The sequence below is a fragment of the Paramormyrops kingsleyae genome, chromosome 5 (assembly GCF_048594095.1).
Source record: "Paramormyrops kingsleyae isolate MSU_618 chromosome 5, PKINGS_0.4, whole genome shotgun sequence".
In the NCBI taxonomy this organism is placed as follows: Eukaryota; Metazoa; Chordata; class Actinopteri; order Osteoglossiformes; family Mormyridae; genus Paramormyrops; species Paramormyrops kingsleyae.
The window spans coordinates 5,760,104-5,777,875 of NC_132801.1; the positions used below are offsets into that span (position 1 = coordinate 5,760,104).

General features: G+C 42.9%; 2 protein-coding genes across 2 annotated transcripts; both read left to right on the plus strand.

Annotated features, from left to right (window-relative positions):
* Positions 1 to 712: 712 nt before the first annotated feature.
* On the plus strand, positions 713 to 4,905 carry LOC111860583 (histone acetyltransferase p300-like). The gene is made up of 2 exons (XM_023844413.2): positions 713 to 849; positions 4,364 to 4,905. The coding sequence occupies exon 2, from the start codon at positions 4,402 to 4,404 to the stop codon at positions 4,798 to 4,800; it is 399 nt and encodes a 132-aa protein (XP_023700181.2). The 5' UTR covers positions 713 to 849; positions 4,364 to 4,401; the 3' UTR covers positions 4,801 to 4,905.
* Positions 4,906 to 7,272: 2,367 nt separating this feature from the next.
* Positions 7,273 to 12,786, plus strand: LOC111860587 (CREB-binding protein-like). The gene is made up of 2 exons (XM_023844418.2): positions 7,273 to 7,397; positions 10,704 to 12,786. Exon 2 carries the CDS (start codon positions 10,741 to 10,743, stop codon positions 11,362 to 11,364), a length of 624 nt encoding a protein of 207 aa, XP_023700186.1. The 5' UTR covers positions 7,273 to 7,397; positions 10,704 to 10,740; the 3' UTR covers positions 11,365 to 12,786.
* Positions 12,787 to 17,772: the final 4,986 nt, after the last annotated feature.

The window sequence follows — 17,772 nt, forward strand, 5'->3', positions numbered from 1 at the left end:
GTAATATATTACATGTAAAAACTGAGTTATTGAAATCTGGAATGCATATTTTTTCTAGTAAATTTTAAGTTATGCCCAGTGGGTCTTCTATTAAAAGACAATTCGGCAGTATACCTGCGCCTATCTATTAAGAATTGGAGATCAGTGGTCATTGTTCACACACCACAGCACGCAGTGCACAACAACAAAATGTGTCCCCTGCATTTAACCCATATGTGACATCGTGACATAGCAGGGGGCAGCTAATTCAGTGCCCGGGGAATCAGTACCTGGGGGCAGTACCTTGCTGGTCGGGGATTCGAACCAGCAATCTTTCAATTACAAGTGCACTTCCCTAACTAATAAGCCATCACTGCGCTGGTAAAAATAATATAGCTATTTTTGTGTAATTGTGTTAAGAATGTAAATATATGTATATGAAGTATATGTGTGTAACGTAACTTCGCAGTGTATATTCCTAACTAAATCGAACAAAACCTTGATACTACACCCAGGGGCGGATTAAGGTGTACAGAGGCCCCTAGGCTACAGTAGTCTGTGGGCCCCCCAACCCCACCTCCCTCCGCGCCAATGGGGGCCCCCTTGCAGGCTGGCACACGTGGGGCCCCTAGGCTTAAGCCATATCTAGCCTGTGCGTTAATCCGCCCCTGACTACACCTACTGCACTACTCACCTGTTTAGCTAATGCTGTTTGATACCAAATGTTGATCACCAAACTACTCGCTGAAAACAGCTGTTTTTGCTCCTTGGTCACGTGACGGATGTGACTCCTCCGGCCTCAAAGCCGAACGTCACTGGCAGTTTGGAGCGGCTCGTTTTAGGTGCTGAAATCGCCGTATCTACGAACAAGTGAGTATTTCTGTGGTAACTGAGAAACATGTTTAAATGTACATTTACATTTCTGTTCCATATATTTATATATGTCACTTTTAAACTGTGCTACAGATTAGGTTAAAAAGAAGTGTGAATACGTTTACATTTTTTTTCCATTTGAACTCGCTAATCACGATAAAACAGCTGGCTAGCTATTCAAATTTGCGTTATATTATAGGTGTCATATAAATTGGATTTGTTGTTCTGTACAGCAAGGTTTTGTTGTTCTGTACAGCTGGTTTCTTACTGTCACTTTCGTTTTTAGCAAAAGTCAATGCGGAAGTTAGCTACTAAACTACCCATTAAATAAAAATCTTCTTCTGTATTACATTTCTATCTCAAAAAGATGTTCTTACATTTAAAAGTGTTCATTGTGCTCTCCAAAATGTTTAATCGCAATTCACATAATCCGTTTGACTATGAAAACCCATGTCCGTCGATGTGATGGAAAAAAGATCCCCCAAGTCGAACTTTCTCGAAATAGTAACTCTCGAAATAATGACGTAGTATCTCAAAATGACGAGAAACTTTTTCATTATAATAACTAGCGGTATCAATCTTCATTACATCATATTTAATCACATTGGTGATGTCCGATTCATGAACGAATCGTTCTTTTGAAGCGGTTTTTTAATCTAAAAGAATCGAACTTTTTGTGCATCCATGCGTTGACACGTCTATGATTCCAAAAATCTAAAAAAATATTTGTCAAATTAAGATATAAAAGACACACAGCGACCTTTTTAAATTCACTCATATTTGCTGTTAATATCATTTTCCTTAGGCAAGTTGCCTTCAGTGCTCCTCCGAATGACGTAATCCTTTGTGTTTGTGTTCATACACGACTGCATGGGAACGTGGCTATGGCGCACTTACTTCTGGCTCCGGTGTTCCGGGCAGTTCAGTTTCCCTATGTTTCCCCTGTCGCGCGCTGATTTGTACACGGTTTCGCTGTTGTTTTTATGTCTTTTTACGAAGCTCTTGAGGTAAACAAGCCATATATTTTAAAACATCACATGCCTTTTCGTTGTTTATTTTGTTTTTACAGATAATAAATGAAAGTATTTAATTTGCTGGATAGAGATATTTCTTGATGAAAACGGTATGGTATTGCTTATAAGACTATACTATGCGTGGCGATCTACTGTATTCACATGTAATAATGTACCTGAGTGATTTTCAGACATTTCACATACCTCTTTGCTTTAATATTAGGGGAAACATTATTTGCTGATAGACAGGGGAAACATGGGGAAACCGAATTGCCCGCAACACCTGCAATCCACGTGTTAGCGAGTCTCATGCTTTTAGTTTTATTTTAATTTTTATTACTCTCTGAGTAGTTCTGCATTTTGGCAAGCTCGTGAGACCCAAAACTCACAGAGTGACCGGTTCTGAGAGATCCGAGGTAGCTTTCCGGAAAGTGATCGATCTTAGCGAATAACGAACAAGATAACGAACGACGTAAGTAAAGAACGAGACGAAAGTAGTACTGTACTTTGTTGGCTCCTCCCCAGCCTCCGCGTTAATGGTTCATGACCACCCACAAAAGCAACGTGGGTTCCTGGATGACGCTGTCTCAAACGCTGTCTGCCATTGCTGGTCGTGAGGGGTGATTCCCCTTCTCAATTCAAAAGACTGAACACATAGCAAGTTTGATTGGTTAGCTCATTATGTAGCTTACCAGAGTTGTTCAGAATTTATTAATTGGATATTGAATTGACCACACCCTGCAAGAACCCTGAATTGGAATGTCAGAAGAATTTAATTCATTTCAATGCAATGCAATCATACAATATATGAATGTCATTTCAGGTAGCAAAACATACATAATGACATGACACTTTTACTTCCAACCTGGTAGATGTATATTTTGACCGTATACATGTATATGTACCAGTGAGTGAACTTTATATTTGTATGATTGTAAAATAATTGTGTAATTGTTTTAGCCAGTTGTAACAAAATCCATTTGGATTATATCAGCTTCCTAAGTCCTTTTCCATGGGCATGTATTTATTAATTTTGCATAATTAACTGTGTGTTATGTGTGTTACCCTTTGTGAAGAGTCTGCATGCAGTAGCTTTTCTTGTGGGTTGTCAGATGGATACGGTTGTGATAGAGTTACTTTTATGACTATGAAGTGCTCTTTCACCATGATACACAGAATGACAGTTAAATTATTTATTCTATAGGCGACACTTCAAATGTGGCATTCATTATGAATGACGGTGACATGTACAGACCTTTCAGTCAGGTGCTCAAACAGGGGGGCATGGCCGAAAGGTACGTTTTGCTAGTGTAAATATCCATAATCATGGGAGGGCGCGAATCAATGTGTCGCGCAGTATGCAGGACGCGGAGCAGAGACAGAGGAACGGCAGGCAGGAAATTGGGGAACACAGGGTTTAATCAAAAGGGTACATATACCTAGGCAAACACGCATTGATTTTACAATCAATTGTTTTTGGACTGGGGGGGGGGGTAACCTGATGGAGACCCCAGGATGATGCGGGGAGACCACGAATGATCCATACACATGGAGCAATGGCAAAAATTCGAACCCTGGTCTCAGATCAAAGTTTATTTATCAAATGTACAACAGTACAGCATACAGCAGTAGATGCAAACAATGAAATGAATACAAATTAAGCTACTTTTGTCAATCAAAAGCCATTTCATTATATTAATATGCAAGTTATCTGTAGTTGCTGACATGACCTTGTTTTTTTGTGCATTATCATTTGTTTTCTTCTATTTTTGTGCAAACATACTTTTTCACAAAAGAATATGCAAAGATTGATAAATGAGGCCTTTGATTCTGAGTTGCTGGGCTGTTACTTACTTAATGTGCAATAGATCTTGGGATATGTTGGACTGTGAAGGATCCCTCAGGTGGATTCCTTGCGACTCAGCAAAAGAAGTCGCCACTTAGAAGAGGGTTCAAAGTACCAGCATGCAATACGCTTAGAATTCATTATTAAATTTGGCCAGCAGATCGACACATAACAAAATAAGAATTAAAAAATAGTATAATACTATTCCACTAATCAGCAGTATCAAATTTCACTACCAGCACACCCCCCCCCCCCCCCCACTCTGTATTGTCTATATTAGACATATTTACTTTGAATTTGTCCCTGCGACTTGTGCACCCTTCATTGTTTTAGAGTGGTGTGTAGTTTCACATGAAATTACGTGTGTAGTTTATCCTATTGCCCTTTGATGTCCCCAATGCTTATTTAGCATAAAGGTTACAGTTCCTGTTGTGCTGTGGGAAAGCGACACATAAAAGTTCCCTGTTGAGATGAACTACCATTTATCTACAGTAACTATGTGACCGGGAATTTCAATCAGACTGAGTTCCTACAGTGGGAATGCGACAAAAGCTCCTGAAAAAAGTTCCGCTGGTGCAAAAGGGCATATAGATCATCCAGTGATCCAGTGATGTTGTTGCATGATTGCCTAGCGCTATGTCACTTGTTTCAGGTTGTCGTGCTTTGTGAGCAAGAAAACTCCCTCTATCCATGGCCAGCAGCAGCCAGGAGGCCGAGACCCCTGAGATCCCACAGGAGAGCCGGCGCCTCAGCATCCAGCGCTGCGTGCAGTCACTGCTGCATGCCTGCCAGTGCCGCAACGCCAACTGCTCGCTGCCGTCCTGCCAGAAGATGAAGCGCGTGGTGCAGCATTGCAAAGGCTGCAAGCGCAAGACCAATGGCGGCTGCCCCGTGTGCAAGCAGCTGATTGCGCTCTGCTGCTACCACGCCAAGCACTGCCAGGAGAACACGTGCCCTGTGCCCTTCTGCCTCAACATCAAGCACAAGCTGCGCCAGCAGCAGCTGCAGCACCGGTTGCAGCAGGCGCAGATGATGCGCCGGCGCATGGCCACCATGCAGTGCCAAAGACGAAAACTAAAACAAGGATAATCTCTTTTATAAAATCATGCAAGTTATTATTAAAAAAATGCTTAAACAGCTAATTTCTTGCTCATATACCATATTGTTAAATAAACTGTGTGTAACAGGCAGAAATTCCTGGCTGAGTCTGTTTCTGGTGGGGATGTGAAGACTAATAGTATCTTTTGGTTAAAAGTAGGTGCTGGGGTACTAGGGATATTTCTCTGAATCATTTGGTAGAAATAAATGTGATTTTACGCTCTGTGACTTTCAGTGAAGGGTGGGAAGGGGTTGGTTATACTGAGTAGGCTAATAACTCACGTTAAAGGAGAACATTTTCCTCAGTGCAAGAGATAAAAGATCAAGACTGCGGAAACACTTTTGCTCAGAAGTGCATCGGGTCTAGAACCAGCAACTACCATTTACCAATAGCAGGCCATGCCTGAATGAGCTTACAGTTCATAGTTAACAATGAGAACAGGAACGGCTTATCCAGATATGCATTTGCGTAGCTTGGTAAACATGTGACACAGTGAAACAGACATGTCGGATTTCTAACCTTGATGAGACGGAGAAACGTGACGTCCCCGGGTACCGTGCTGCTGCCGCGGCTGCGCTGAGAAGCGTCTCCTCTAAACTGTCCACCCGACGGGTCCAGACCATGCAGTTACCTAATGCCAGCACCGGCCAGTGCGGCTATTCTGTGTATTTAACATGGTACAGAAAAGTGATGGATGAACGTCATTACATAAATACATTGTAAAGTAAAGGTATGTCATAAACCATTTATACACGATTAAAATAGGGGAAAACACCGATCCCTCATAGTCCTAAAAGAGACGTAAATACATATATTGGAATGCGAGTAGTTTCTACATGCCAACCTTCTGTAAACAGCACTTTTTGAAAAGTACATCATACATATAGGCTATACAATTTAATGCAATCCTGGACCCGGTAAGGAACAACCTAAAGGGATTTACAGCATTGAAAGACATTTTACAGCAGTAAAACTGCACAGTTTTAATGGAGACCGTTTGTTTGCTTGCATTCACGCCTGATCGTGATACCTGTTATCGCCTCCAGTGTTAATTTCGTTGACAGAAATGTTGGCGAGAATATAGTCTGATGAAGGTTTTTTGCGTAACAAAAACGTGATTTTATGGGGTTCCATTTGTGCAAACAAATATGTCAATAGCACACTGTCCATGTCGACAGAGCATGTAACAGAAACATTCATCTGTGACAAATCTATTTTGACAACGAGTTTGTCTACGTCGATTACTCACCTGACTAAACATTTTTCTATGTCAATTCAGCTTTACGATGTACTCCTGCAGTCTTAGCACCCCTGTCGTTGTACATGCGGTTAGATTTGTGCCAAAAAATATGTGTATATGCCTTATGCATGTCATCCTGATGCCTCGTTTTGAATGTCATCTTGATGTGTTACGGTGAAGGTCCGGTCAGGGTAGCTTAAGTTTTTTTCTTACTTTCGTCGTTAAGTTCTTTTGTGCAACCGTTAAGGGAAATTTAAGGGATTCCTTAATTTTGCTCTGGTGATGTAAAACTGAACTTGTTTTGATCATATTGTACCTCACTGTACACAGATCACTTATGGTGGAATTATCAAAAAGCCAGCCTTCAGAGATTACAAGTGGCTTATAACGATGTTCTAAGACTTTTGCTAAAGAAGCCCAGATGGACACGTGCAAGTGAATTGTTTGTGTCAGCTGGTGTCAGCACGTTGAAGGCTGTTTTAAGGAACTTTATGTATTCATTTATCTGTCGACTGAATAAGTCTGATAATAGTGTAATTTTATTATTGACTAATAGTGAATATAGTGCCAGGGCTGTCAACTTTGGTCAGTCGGTTGGAGTGAGATTTTCGATTTCAGACAAGTCCGCACACGCATTTACACCTTTGTGACAGTTTTATTCCCTTGTAAATGGTCTGTAGGGTTTGCAAACTACCCCAACGCTTTTGCTGCAGCTAATTTTAGGTTTATAATGTAATAATATAAATTTGCCGTAAGATTTCTTGCACGAGCGTGAGAGTCCGAAAGCGTGAGTGTCACGCCAGATGCGTGAGAGTTGGCAGCCCTGATAGTGCTATACGGTACACCTCTGAAGTGCTATAATATTGTGCTATAGTGCTATACGTGCAACCGACCTCTGAACTTTGGAAACATTGGTTTGACTGTCTCTTGAAACATTAGGGGTATTTTACAGTTGATCTGTCTATTTCTGTCTGAATGATTTTTTTTTATGGACCATGAGTCTGCAAATAAATATATATATATTCTATATGAGCAAGATAAGGGGAAAAACCTAAATACTTGACTGAACTTTTTAAGGAAACCTTAAGGAGAAGACTTAACGGTGTTTAGTGCTTTAAACTTTATATCAAGGAAACCGTAACTCGGAATTTAAGGAAAATCTTAACTCAAGGTATTTCGTGCGACCGTGCCAAGTATCTTACCACTTCACAGTAAAACAGCTTCACACTGCGGTGGATGTGACGCCATTTCCGGTACCACAGTGGACTTCCTGTTTCTGTATAGCCGGACTCCATCGTATCTAACAACAGTAGGTCTGCAGCCAGACCTTTTTCACTCTGCGAACAAGTAAGTATTTCAGTTTCTCTGTGGTAACAGAAATATATTTAAATATATATTCATGATACATTAATGAGAAGTGTGAATACGCTTAAATACGTTTTTCCGTTTTGTACATGTGTCGCTAGTCACGTCGCAATAGCTGGCTACTTTTGCAGATTAGCGTTATTTTACAGGCGTCATAAATTTCACGAGTCTAGGTTTTGTTGTTCAGTACAGCCGTTTTCTTACTGTCACTTTCATCTGCGCCCAGATTGCCAGTAATCATCTTCTGCGTTAGATTTCTATCTCAATCACTCCTGCATTTAAAAATATCCCTTGTGCAGTCTCATTTGCTCTCCAAAACGCTTTATCGCAGTTCCTATGAGGCGCTTTACTACGAAGGCCGTCTTCCGCCAATGTGATGGAAAAAAGATCCTTTCTCGAAATAACGACATCTTATCTCAAAATAACGAGAAACCTCAGTGAAATAATGACTTAGTATCTCGAAATAACGAGAAACTTATATCATTATAATGATTGTTGGGTTTTTTTGTTTCATCGCACTGGCAGGAATGGGAATCCATTGCTTCCCACCGAAGTTTTGGAACCTGAGGCATAATTTATCCATGTTGCGCACGTATGAAATGGCGCCCGAAATACACGTACGCATATTTTAACGCAAAATCCCTGATGTAATCAAACAAAACAACAAAATTTGACGGAAAAAAATGTGGAAACGCAGGAGGCGGTGTACGCGACATTGTGGGCAAATCGGAAAAGGGCGACACCCATTATAAAGTAGTGTGCTGCAGGTAAACCCGCAGTACCCTGCTGGCCGTCGTGGCCTAATGGTTAGGGAAACGTACTTGTGATTGAAAGGTTCCTGGTAAAAAATCCCTGGCCAGCGAGGTACTACTGAGGTCCCTGAACAAGGTACGGCCCCAAGCACTGTTCCCTGGGTGTTGAATAATAGCTGCCCCCTGCTATGTCACATATGGGTTAAATGCAGCGGACACATTTGATTGTTTTACAACCGTATGTTGTAGTGTGTCAGCAAGGACAATCACTTTATTTTAAAATGACCACCTGCAAGCTAACAATTCATACTATCGACCTGCACCTTCACACGAAAAACAGTAAATCTAAGAATGTCTCCTGTGATATAATTTTATTTATTGTCGATTCATCCATTTTCTGTAGCTGTACTATTTTGGATCGCAGGGGTCCTGGGTGTAAAGCAGGGAATAACCCAGGATTAGGTGCCAACTCATTGCAGGACACACACACAATCACCAGGACACCAGTCTCAAACCCCAATCCCAGAGGCAACAGTGCTAACCACCCTCATTATTAGTGTCCATCCATCCATTTTTCTGTATCTGCTTGGGAATACTCCAGGACAGGGTGCCAACCCATCCCCGATGATTATCTCTTGTCTATCCATTTTCTGAACCTGCTTGTCCAGTTCAGGGTTGTGTGGGGGACGGAGCCTAACCCAGAAACTATGGTGCAAGGCAGGGAACAACCCAGGACAGGGCACACTCACACACGCATATCGATAGACAGCTAGGTAACTCCATGTCACCTTAGCATGTTTTTGGACTGGGGGGGGGGGGGGGTAACCTGGAGGAGGCCCCAGGATGATGCGGGGAGACCACGAATGCTCCATATTCATGGAGCAATGGCAAAAACTCGAACCCTGGTCTCAGAGCTGTCAGACAATAGGGCCACCACATCACCCGCAAATTATTATTTGTAATTATTTTCAGTAATTTGCGTAATATTATATATTTGCCTTACAGAATGTCATTTGCTGTTTTAAATACTACGTCTTGTTACTTCTTCCCATGAATTGAAAATATCTGTAATTGTCACTAGTTGCACTAAATGTGAATTAGGTGTGAAATATCTGCATGCATGGATCCACGTATATAAATAGCCTATAGTTATGAGAATCTGATATGGCATCATGGCGTTCTTGCTAGTGACTACATAAATGGAAGGATTAGAAGGAAATGAGTTTTCATGGACCACGAAGATTATTCATACTTATTTGTTTACTGTTTGCACTATGTGTAATGTCTTTCAGCTTCATGTTAGAACTGTGCAACACAAGTATTGTCTCAAAATACGAAGCATAGGAAATTAACTATCCATTATGGTGTAGTATTTTTAAAAATTCATTTACCGTACTTGTATTCACACTAGCCCAACTCGTCTTGGTGCTGAATTAGCCGAATCTTTCATTTCAAAAACACCAACTGACAGTGATGTGCACATTCAGGTGTGTCATTACATAGCAGTACTGCAGGAAAGAAATCAGGACAAACTGCCATTTATCTACAATAACTCAGTGCTGGGAGGTATACCGGTTCATCCAATATAGTGGTTTTAATTTCCCTTACGGTATGAATTTTTCAAATACCGCTACACCATAGCACAGCTGACACAGCAGTAATGCTTCAGTTGGTAGCAAATTATAAAATGTTGTTTGCTGCTGAAAGCGCCATGGATCGCTCTGCAGAGCGTAATAAGAGGGCATCCCGGGTAACTGCGCATAATCTTCTTACTAACAGTTATGCCTTCATAACACAACAATTCTCCGTATATAACTGTTCAGCTACATAGTTATTACTCCTGTTGCAGTCTCTGTAGTCTATGTCTGAACAATTAGATGATGTGTAATATACACTAGGCGTGTAATATAATTAGGTCTGCGATTAAATGCGTATCGGGAAGGAAAAATGCCTATTATAATCGAATTGTCCTGGTAATAATTATTAAAATCATGCCAGTTAAGCACACATTTTATCAAGCTAAACATACGGTAATATCAATAAATCATGTTTCTGTGGAACTAAATATATATAATCAAAACGTGTCGCTATCTAATTACATGTACATCATTGATCTAATCAAACATATCAGTAGAACTTTAGTAAGCTAAATAATCAATAAAACATGATTATGGAGCTGAATATACAATTGTCAATAAAAACCACCCCTTTTTCTAAACATTCGTTGGTGTATTTTATTGCTGTGATCGCTTACTGCCTCTGTGAGAGTGAGCTTGGGAAAAAAAATACCATGATTTAGCGTGAAACCACCACAGTCTTAAAAAAAAATACCGTAATATTAATTTTTGGTCATACTGCTTAGCGCTAGTAACTGTTTCACCAGGAACTACAATTAGGCTGAGCTGCTGTGCTGGGAATGCAACACAAGTTCCTGATTCCTGAAAAAAAGTTCCTGCGGTGTAATGGGGCTTATTGATCATCCAGTGCTGTGGTGTTGTTGTTGCATGATTGCCTAGCACTATGTCACTTGTTTCAGATTGTCGTGCATCGTGTGCAAGAAGACTTCTCCATCCATGGCCAGCAGCAGCCTGGGGGCCGAGGCCTCTGAGAGCCCGCAGGACAGCCGGTATTCAAGCTTCCATCGCTGCATCCAGTCTCTGGTGCACGCCTGCCACTGCCACAATGCCAGCTGCACGGTGCACGTCTGCCAGAAGATGAAGCGCATGGTGCAGCATTCCAAGGGCTGCAAGCGCAAGACCAATGGCAGCTGCCCCATGTGCAAGCAGTTCATTGCGCTCTGCTGCTACCATGCCAAGCGCTGCCAGGATGGCACGTGTCCCGTGCCCTACTGCCTCAACGTCAGGCAAAAGATGATGCGCCAGAGCATGGCCACCCTGTCCCCGCAGCAGCAGGAGGTCCCTCCCCAGCAGCAGCCCCCCCCCCAGGGGCCCCAAGCAGCCATGCCCATGGAGAGCCCCCTGATGCCCCAGCAACCACCCTGCCTGCCTGGGGCTGCTCCGCCGCCGCAGGGCCCCATCACCGCCACCGCTCTGCAAGACCTGCTGCACGCGCTTAATTCCCCCAGCTCACCGGAACAGCAACAGGAGGTCCTCCGCATCCTCAGGTCCAACCCGCAGCTCATGGTCGCCTTCATAAAGCAGCGAGCAGCCAAGTACCAGGCCAGCCAGCGGGCATAGCAGCGGGCATTGCAGCGCAGGCATTGCAGCAGCGGCTGCAGCAGGTGCAGATGATGCGTCGCCACATGACCACCATGCACATGAAACTTAAAACGGGGATAATCTTTTGTTAAATCGTTCAAGTCACTACACAAAATGCTTAAATAACTAATTTCTTACTTATATACCATATTGTTAAATAGGCAACAGGCAGAAACTCCTGGCTGAGTATGATGTGCATTTGCGTAGCTTGGTAAACATGTGACAGTGAAACAGACATGTCAGATTTCTAACCTTGATGAGACGGAGAAACGTGACGTCCTCGGGTACCGTGCTGCTGCCGCGGCTGCGCTGAGAAGCGTCTCCTCTAAACTGTCCACCCGACGGGTCCAGACCATGCAGTTACCTAATGCCAGCGGCGGCCGGTGCGGCTATTCTGTGTATTTTAAATTAACACGGTACAGAAAAGTGATGGATGGATGGATGGATGGATGGTATATAAACACATTGTAAACTAATGGCATGTCATAACCGCAATTTAAACGCAATTAAAATAGGGAAAAGACCAAAGTCATATAAGAAATGCGAATATAATTGAATGAGTAGTTTCTACATTTTTGAAAAGTATGTCATACATGAACATAATTTAATGCAATCCTAGATCTACTGTCTGGTGGCAGGTAGCGACAGTATGCCAAGAGGTGAGCCTTCCAGCGACGGCTAATTTAATTGCTTCCCTAAACTACTGATTAGAGTTAACATCTATCCGTCAGCGTGGCTTTTAGGCGTACGGGCAAATAATCGTCTATGCCGCTTACCCTACTCTGCTCTGTTATTAAAGTATCAAAGTTTTACTTGTCACATACACAATTATACTCTGTACAACGTGCAGTGAAATGCATGGTTTGCCTTGCCCCAAACTGTGAACGGAGGACGTAGGTTTAAGCGGCAAGACATATTACGTATTAACATTTAACATTAATAATAATCAAGAATGTCCGTGGTGTGCAAAATTGGCAGGTAGTGGAGGTAGTGCAAAGACTCCAAGAAAAAATATTTACATATATACTGTATAAATTGTACACGTGTGGGCTGAGTCGGCTGTTCTGAACATTGGTGTGTGGGTCCTAAACACTGTCCTCACTGAGGATCTGAATTACCGTTCTTACAGTAATATTTAGTTCTTGTGTCATTTACAGATATTCTTCCTGAGTTTCTTCCTATGGTTGTATACTCTATTAAAACATATTACTACTACTAACTATATTTACATGCCATGTAAGTGTTGAGTGTGCATAGCAATTGTAAGTTTGTCTAGGTTTTTGTTTTGTCTAGGTTGTGCAAGGTATTGGAATTATTTAGTTTTAATAAATTAGTAATGAACAGACCAGTGCAAAAACACGTTTTCAGGCAACAGTTTAATAAAAACCAGTTTTCCCCTCATATTGTGTGACGATTCTTCTCTTGTTTTTTTTTTTTACCTGAAATCAAATGACACTTGATTGAAAGCATTTTGCAAAGAGGAGAAAAAATTGTTATTCGTTACCTGGGATGGTGCCTAACCCAGAAGCTACGGTGCAAGAACATGCAAACTCATTCAGATATTCGCATGTAGGGATCCGCATATATACATAGACCAATTTAAAAATATATCGTGGTGCAAAAGCGTTTTTGGAAGTTTGTTGATGTAGAATGAAATGACCCTGTTAATACACACAAACAGTTTACTGTTCAAAAACAACACGTGCCAGTTGAAAGGAGGCAGGCAACATAATCCAAGTGTAAACTGAATTTTTTACCTTACAATCATGAAAATATAAAGTACACTTTATACACGTGTATATATACACTCACCTAAAGGATTATTAGGAACACCTGTTCAATTTCTCATTAATGCAATTATCTAATCAACCAATCACATGGCAGTTGCTTCAATGCATTTAGGGGTGTGGTCCTGGTCAAGACAATCTCCTGAACTCCAAACTGAATGTCAGAATGGGAAAGAAAGGTGATTTAAGCAATTTTGAGTGTGGCATGGTTGTTGGTGCCAGACGGGCCGGTCTGACATCCAGTATGCGGCAGTCCTGTGGGCGAAAATGCCTTGTTGATGCTAGAGGTCAGAGGAGAATGGGCCGACTGATTCAAGCTGATAGAAGAGCAACTTTGACTGAAATAACCACTCGTTACAACCGAGGTATGCAGCAAAGCATTTGTGAAGCCACAACACGCACAACCTTGAGGCGGATGGGCTACAACAGCAGAAGACCCCACCGGGTACCACTCATCTCCACTACAAATAGGAAAAAGAGGCTACAATTTGCACTAGCTCACCAAAATTGGACAGTTGAAGACTGGAAAAATGTTGCCTGGTCTGATGAGTCTCGATTTCTGTTGAGACATTCAAATGGTAGAGTCAGAATTTGGCGTAAACAGAATGAGAACATGGATCCATCATGCCTTGTTACCACTGTGCAGGCTGGTGGTGGTGGTGTAATGGTGTGGGGGATGTTTTCTTGGCACACTTTAGGCCCCTTAGTGCCAATTGGGCATCGTTTAAATGCCACGGCCTACCTGAGCATTGTTTCTGACCATGTCCATCCCTTTATGACCACCATGTAACCATCCTCTGATGGCTACTTCCAGCAGGATAATGCACCATGTCACAAAGCTCGAATCATTTCAAATTGGTTTCTTGAACATGACAATGAGTTCACTGTACTAAAATGGCCCCCACAGTCACCAGATCTCAACCCAATAAAGCATCTTTGGGATGTGGTGGAATGGGAGCTTCGTGCCCTGGATGTGTATCCCACAAATCTCCATCAACTGCAAGATGCTATCCTATCAGTATGGGCCAACATTTCTAAAGAATGCTTTCAGCACCTTGTTGAATCAATGCCACGTAGAATTAAGGCAGTTCTGAAGGCGAAAGGGGGTCAAACACCATATTAGTATGGTGTTCCTAATAATCCTTTAGGTGAGTGTATAAGCTCAGTATTTACATCTACTATCAAGACAGTAAGTTTATAATATGTTTTGCTAGGATCAATGGCATTCCTGTGTTGTATTCTGCATTGAATTCCTTTGAATTAAAATAAATTCTTCCTATTAGTCTGATTCAAATTGAAATTCAACCTCCTGTGAGATGTGATCAGTTAAGTTCAAATTCCAGTTCATAAATGGAATGGGACACGATTCATAAATTATGAATTCTGCACAATCTTGACTCAAAACAAGATTTATTTTAATTGCACTTTATGTTTATGTTTAATTGACAAACATCCATGTCACACCACTCTTTCACATAGGGCCTTGGAGGGTGGGGGGAGCTGTGCAGGTCCTGGGTCGGCTACCCTGGCAGCCCACAGCTGGACGGCGCGGCTCCCTCCCCCTCTATTTTAACTCTACTTTAGACATTGAGGGCTTGTGGGGGCCGGTGGGGGGGGACCGCAGCTCTGGCTGGGGTATCCATCCCCCACTTATGTCCCCCCACATTTTAACTGCACCTTAGTGTCGCACACATGTCCATTCCCAATGATCAAGGGGGGTGGTGGGCGGACCAGGGGACTTGGGGGATGGTGGGGGCGGCGGGTTCGGCAGGGGGCCACTAGCCTGCGACCTGGGGTCTGGGGGAACATCCTCTGGAGTCGTCCACTGGACAATTCCAAGGAATCTGCTGCCGGGCCTCAAGATGAGTGTGTGCGTGTGGGCGTGCGTGTCGGTGTGTGTATCTGGTGAGTCTGCATGTTCTGTATGTCTGCATGTATGGCCTGGGATGGGGGAGCACGTCGGTGATGGGGTGGTGCGGGTGTGGTGAGGTGCGGGTGTTTGGTGAATGTGGGTATCTGTGCATGAATGGCTCGTCGGCGACGTCTGTGCAGATGATGCTCCAGACACCTCCTTGGGTTGGGGCGGGGGGCGGTGGTGCCCCCCTGGGTGTTGGTGCCACGCATCTGGGCGTGCCTTGCCTGATGCCCGCTGCCCTGCGGCGCTACCACCTATTACCCCACTCCCCCCCCAGCCCATATCCACCTATACCACACATAGGTAATGGGGGTGATCAGCTATTCACCCCCCATCTCTTTTAGAGAGGGAAGGGGGGGGGGTGATTAGCTGGCGGGGCCCCCACGGGGCGTGTGGGTGGCCCAGGCTCCGGGCTGTATCCGTCATGCGCAGCTGGCCCCCCGGGGGGGGTCGGTGCGCTGCCGCCTGTGGCCGTGGGGCTCCTGGCTCGTGCTCGCCGGTGGGGGGCGCCCGGTGCCTCCCCCCTCTGCCTCCTTGGGCGGACGCGCAGGCTGCGCAGCGCAGCCCTCCGGTGGCGGGGGGCCCGGGTGCCTGGCCTCTGTGGGGTGGCTGGGTCCATGATCGCTCGGGGCTTTCCTGGCCGTCTGGGGGGCCCCGGGGCGGCGTGGTTGTGGCTTCGCACACTCCTTGGGAATCATTCCATGTTAACCTGCACACTCATACATATACTCTCAGCACACAAACATACACACATGTGCACACACACACACGTATATATGCACACACACACGTACATATGCACACGCACACACGTTCACACCCACTTACATACACATAGACATGCACACACACACGCACATACAAGATAGCCCAGGGCCTTCTTGCCCTATGTTATCCCTCTCTCTCCTCCTTGTCTGGGTGTGTGTGTGTGTGTGTGTGTGTTTGGCTTCCATCCTTTCTTCTCAGATGCAGATACTGGTGCAAATACTTATGTATTTTTTTCTTTGTTATTAATGTATTTAATTCCAGAAGCAGATATTGGCACAAGCTTATTCTCTGTCATAATGGTACCATTGGTTTTTTTGTATGTATACTTTTTGTGTGGCACCTGGATCTTGTTTTTCAAATACAACAGCTGGTGTGATGATACAATGTCCAGCACTAAGATGCAGAAGCTGTCTTTTTGTTACTCTTTCCTTTTGCTCTACTTTTTCTTGTCTTGTCAAGTTGTCATGTATTATTTTTCTCTCCCTGTTTTCTCTCTCTATCTGACCCCCCTTTTTTTTTCTTATTTTCTCTCTTCTCTTTTTCCCTCTCCTCTTTCTGTCCCTCCTCTCTTCCTCTCTTTATCTCTCCTATTTCAGTTAACTTTCCCTGTCGGCTCCGCCTTAATGGCGCAATAATCTAAAACGGTGAATAAAGAGTATATCTCAAGTAACAAGAGGAGCTTAATCCGAAGCTCCACTTCGCAAAATAAAAGTGTCGGCACAATAAAGCACCCAGACTAACATCCTGCTTGCTAAACTGCCGAACACGACAGGGGTATATTAAAATATATATATATGATTTATAAGTAATATGTAAGTATTATTTTAATACATGTGTATTACTTTATATTACACTGCATTTGACTGACTGCGTTTTTTCTACAGGCAGTAATGATGTAGCCTATACCTTCAGTCTATAGTGGAAAGTAAGATGTATATTGTAGTGCAATTTCTGTATATTAATTTGAGCAGTATTACATGAACATAGTTTCAGAAAGATAATACTTGTGGCTTTCAGTATGTCAAATCTTTTCAACGATTGACCTGAATCACATGACTGACGTTTTCGCGAACGCTGTTACGCTTGTTCACGTGACCGGAAATAAATGGTGAAGCGGTTGAACAAGTGAGTATTTGAATTTTTTATTGTGATCGAGAAACATGTTTATGTATATTCATACGTTTCTTTGCCATATATTTATATTACTCCATACTGTTGGTTAGGATGTGAAGTGTGAATAAGCTTAAAGACATTTTTGATCATTTGGAAATATATAGCTAGTCACGTTAAAATAGATGGCTAGCTATTAGAATTTGCGTTATTGTGTAAATGTCGTAAATTTCACGAGTCTGATTTTACTTCAGTACAGCCGGTTTCTTACCGCATTTTCCAGTTTCGTCCAGTTCGATGGCGAAATGATAAGCTGCTCGTGTAACTGCGTTAAAAATGTGCCAAAAAATCTAACACATATAATCTTGCACTTAAAAATGTTCCTTGTGTAGGCTCATTTGCTCATGAAAAAGTTTAATTGTAGTTCTTCGAGCATCTGGCGCTTGTCGTGAGCGTACCGGCAACCAAGCATTTCACTGCACATTGTATTGAGTATAATTGTGTCTGTGACAAATAAATCTTATCAGTCACCGTGCTAGTTACAGCCATATCTGTATGTAAAATTGAAAGACACTGAAACTCAAAGTAAGTCTAAAGTATTTTGTAAGTCACATTACATAGCCCAGTTAAGTTTAGATTGAGAAGTGATCTTAATTATAAAACTTTTGCGTTAATTTTCCCCTTTCCCTTGGTAAGGGCACAAACCACTACCTCAGAGATGGTGAGTGGAAGTTTGCCACCCACTGCCTTGGTGGGGAGTTGAGGTGGGACACAGGAGAGGCTAATCAAAGCACTGTCACAAAGCAC

Excerpts from the sequence above, each read along its gene's own strand:
- LOC111860587 (XM_023844418.2), top strand. The coding sequence starts at position 10,741 with ATGGCCAGCAGCAGCCTGGGGGCCGAGGCCTCTGAGAGCCCGCAGGAC.
- LOC111860583 (XM_023844413.2), top strand. The coding sequence starts at position 4,402 with ATGGCCAGCAGCAGCCAGGAGGCCGAGACCCCTGAGATCCCACAGGAG.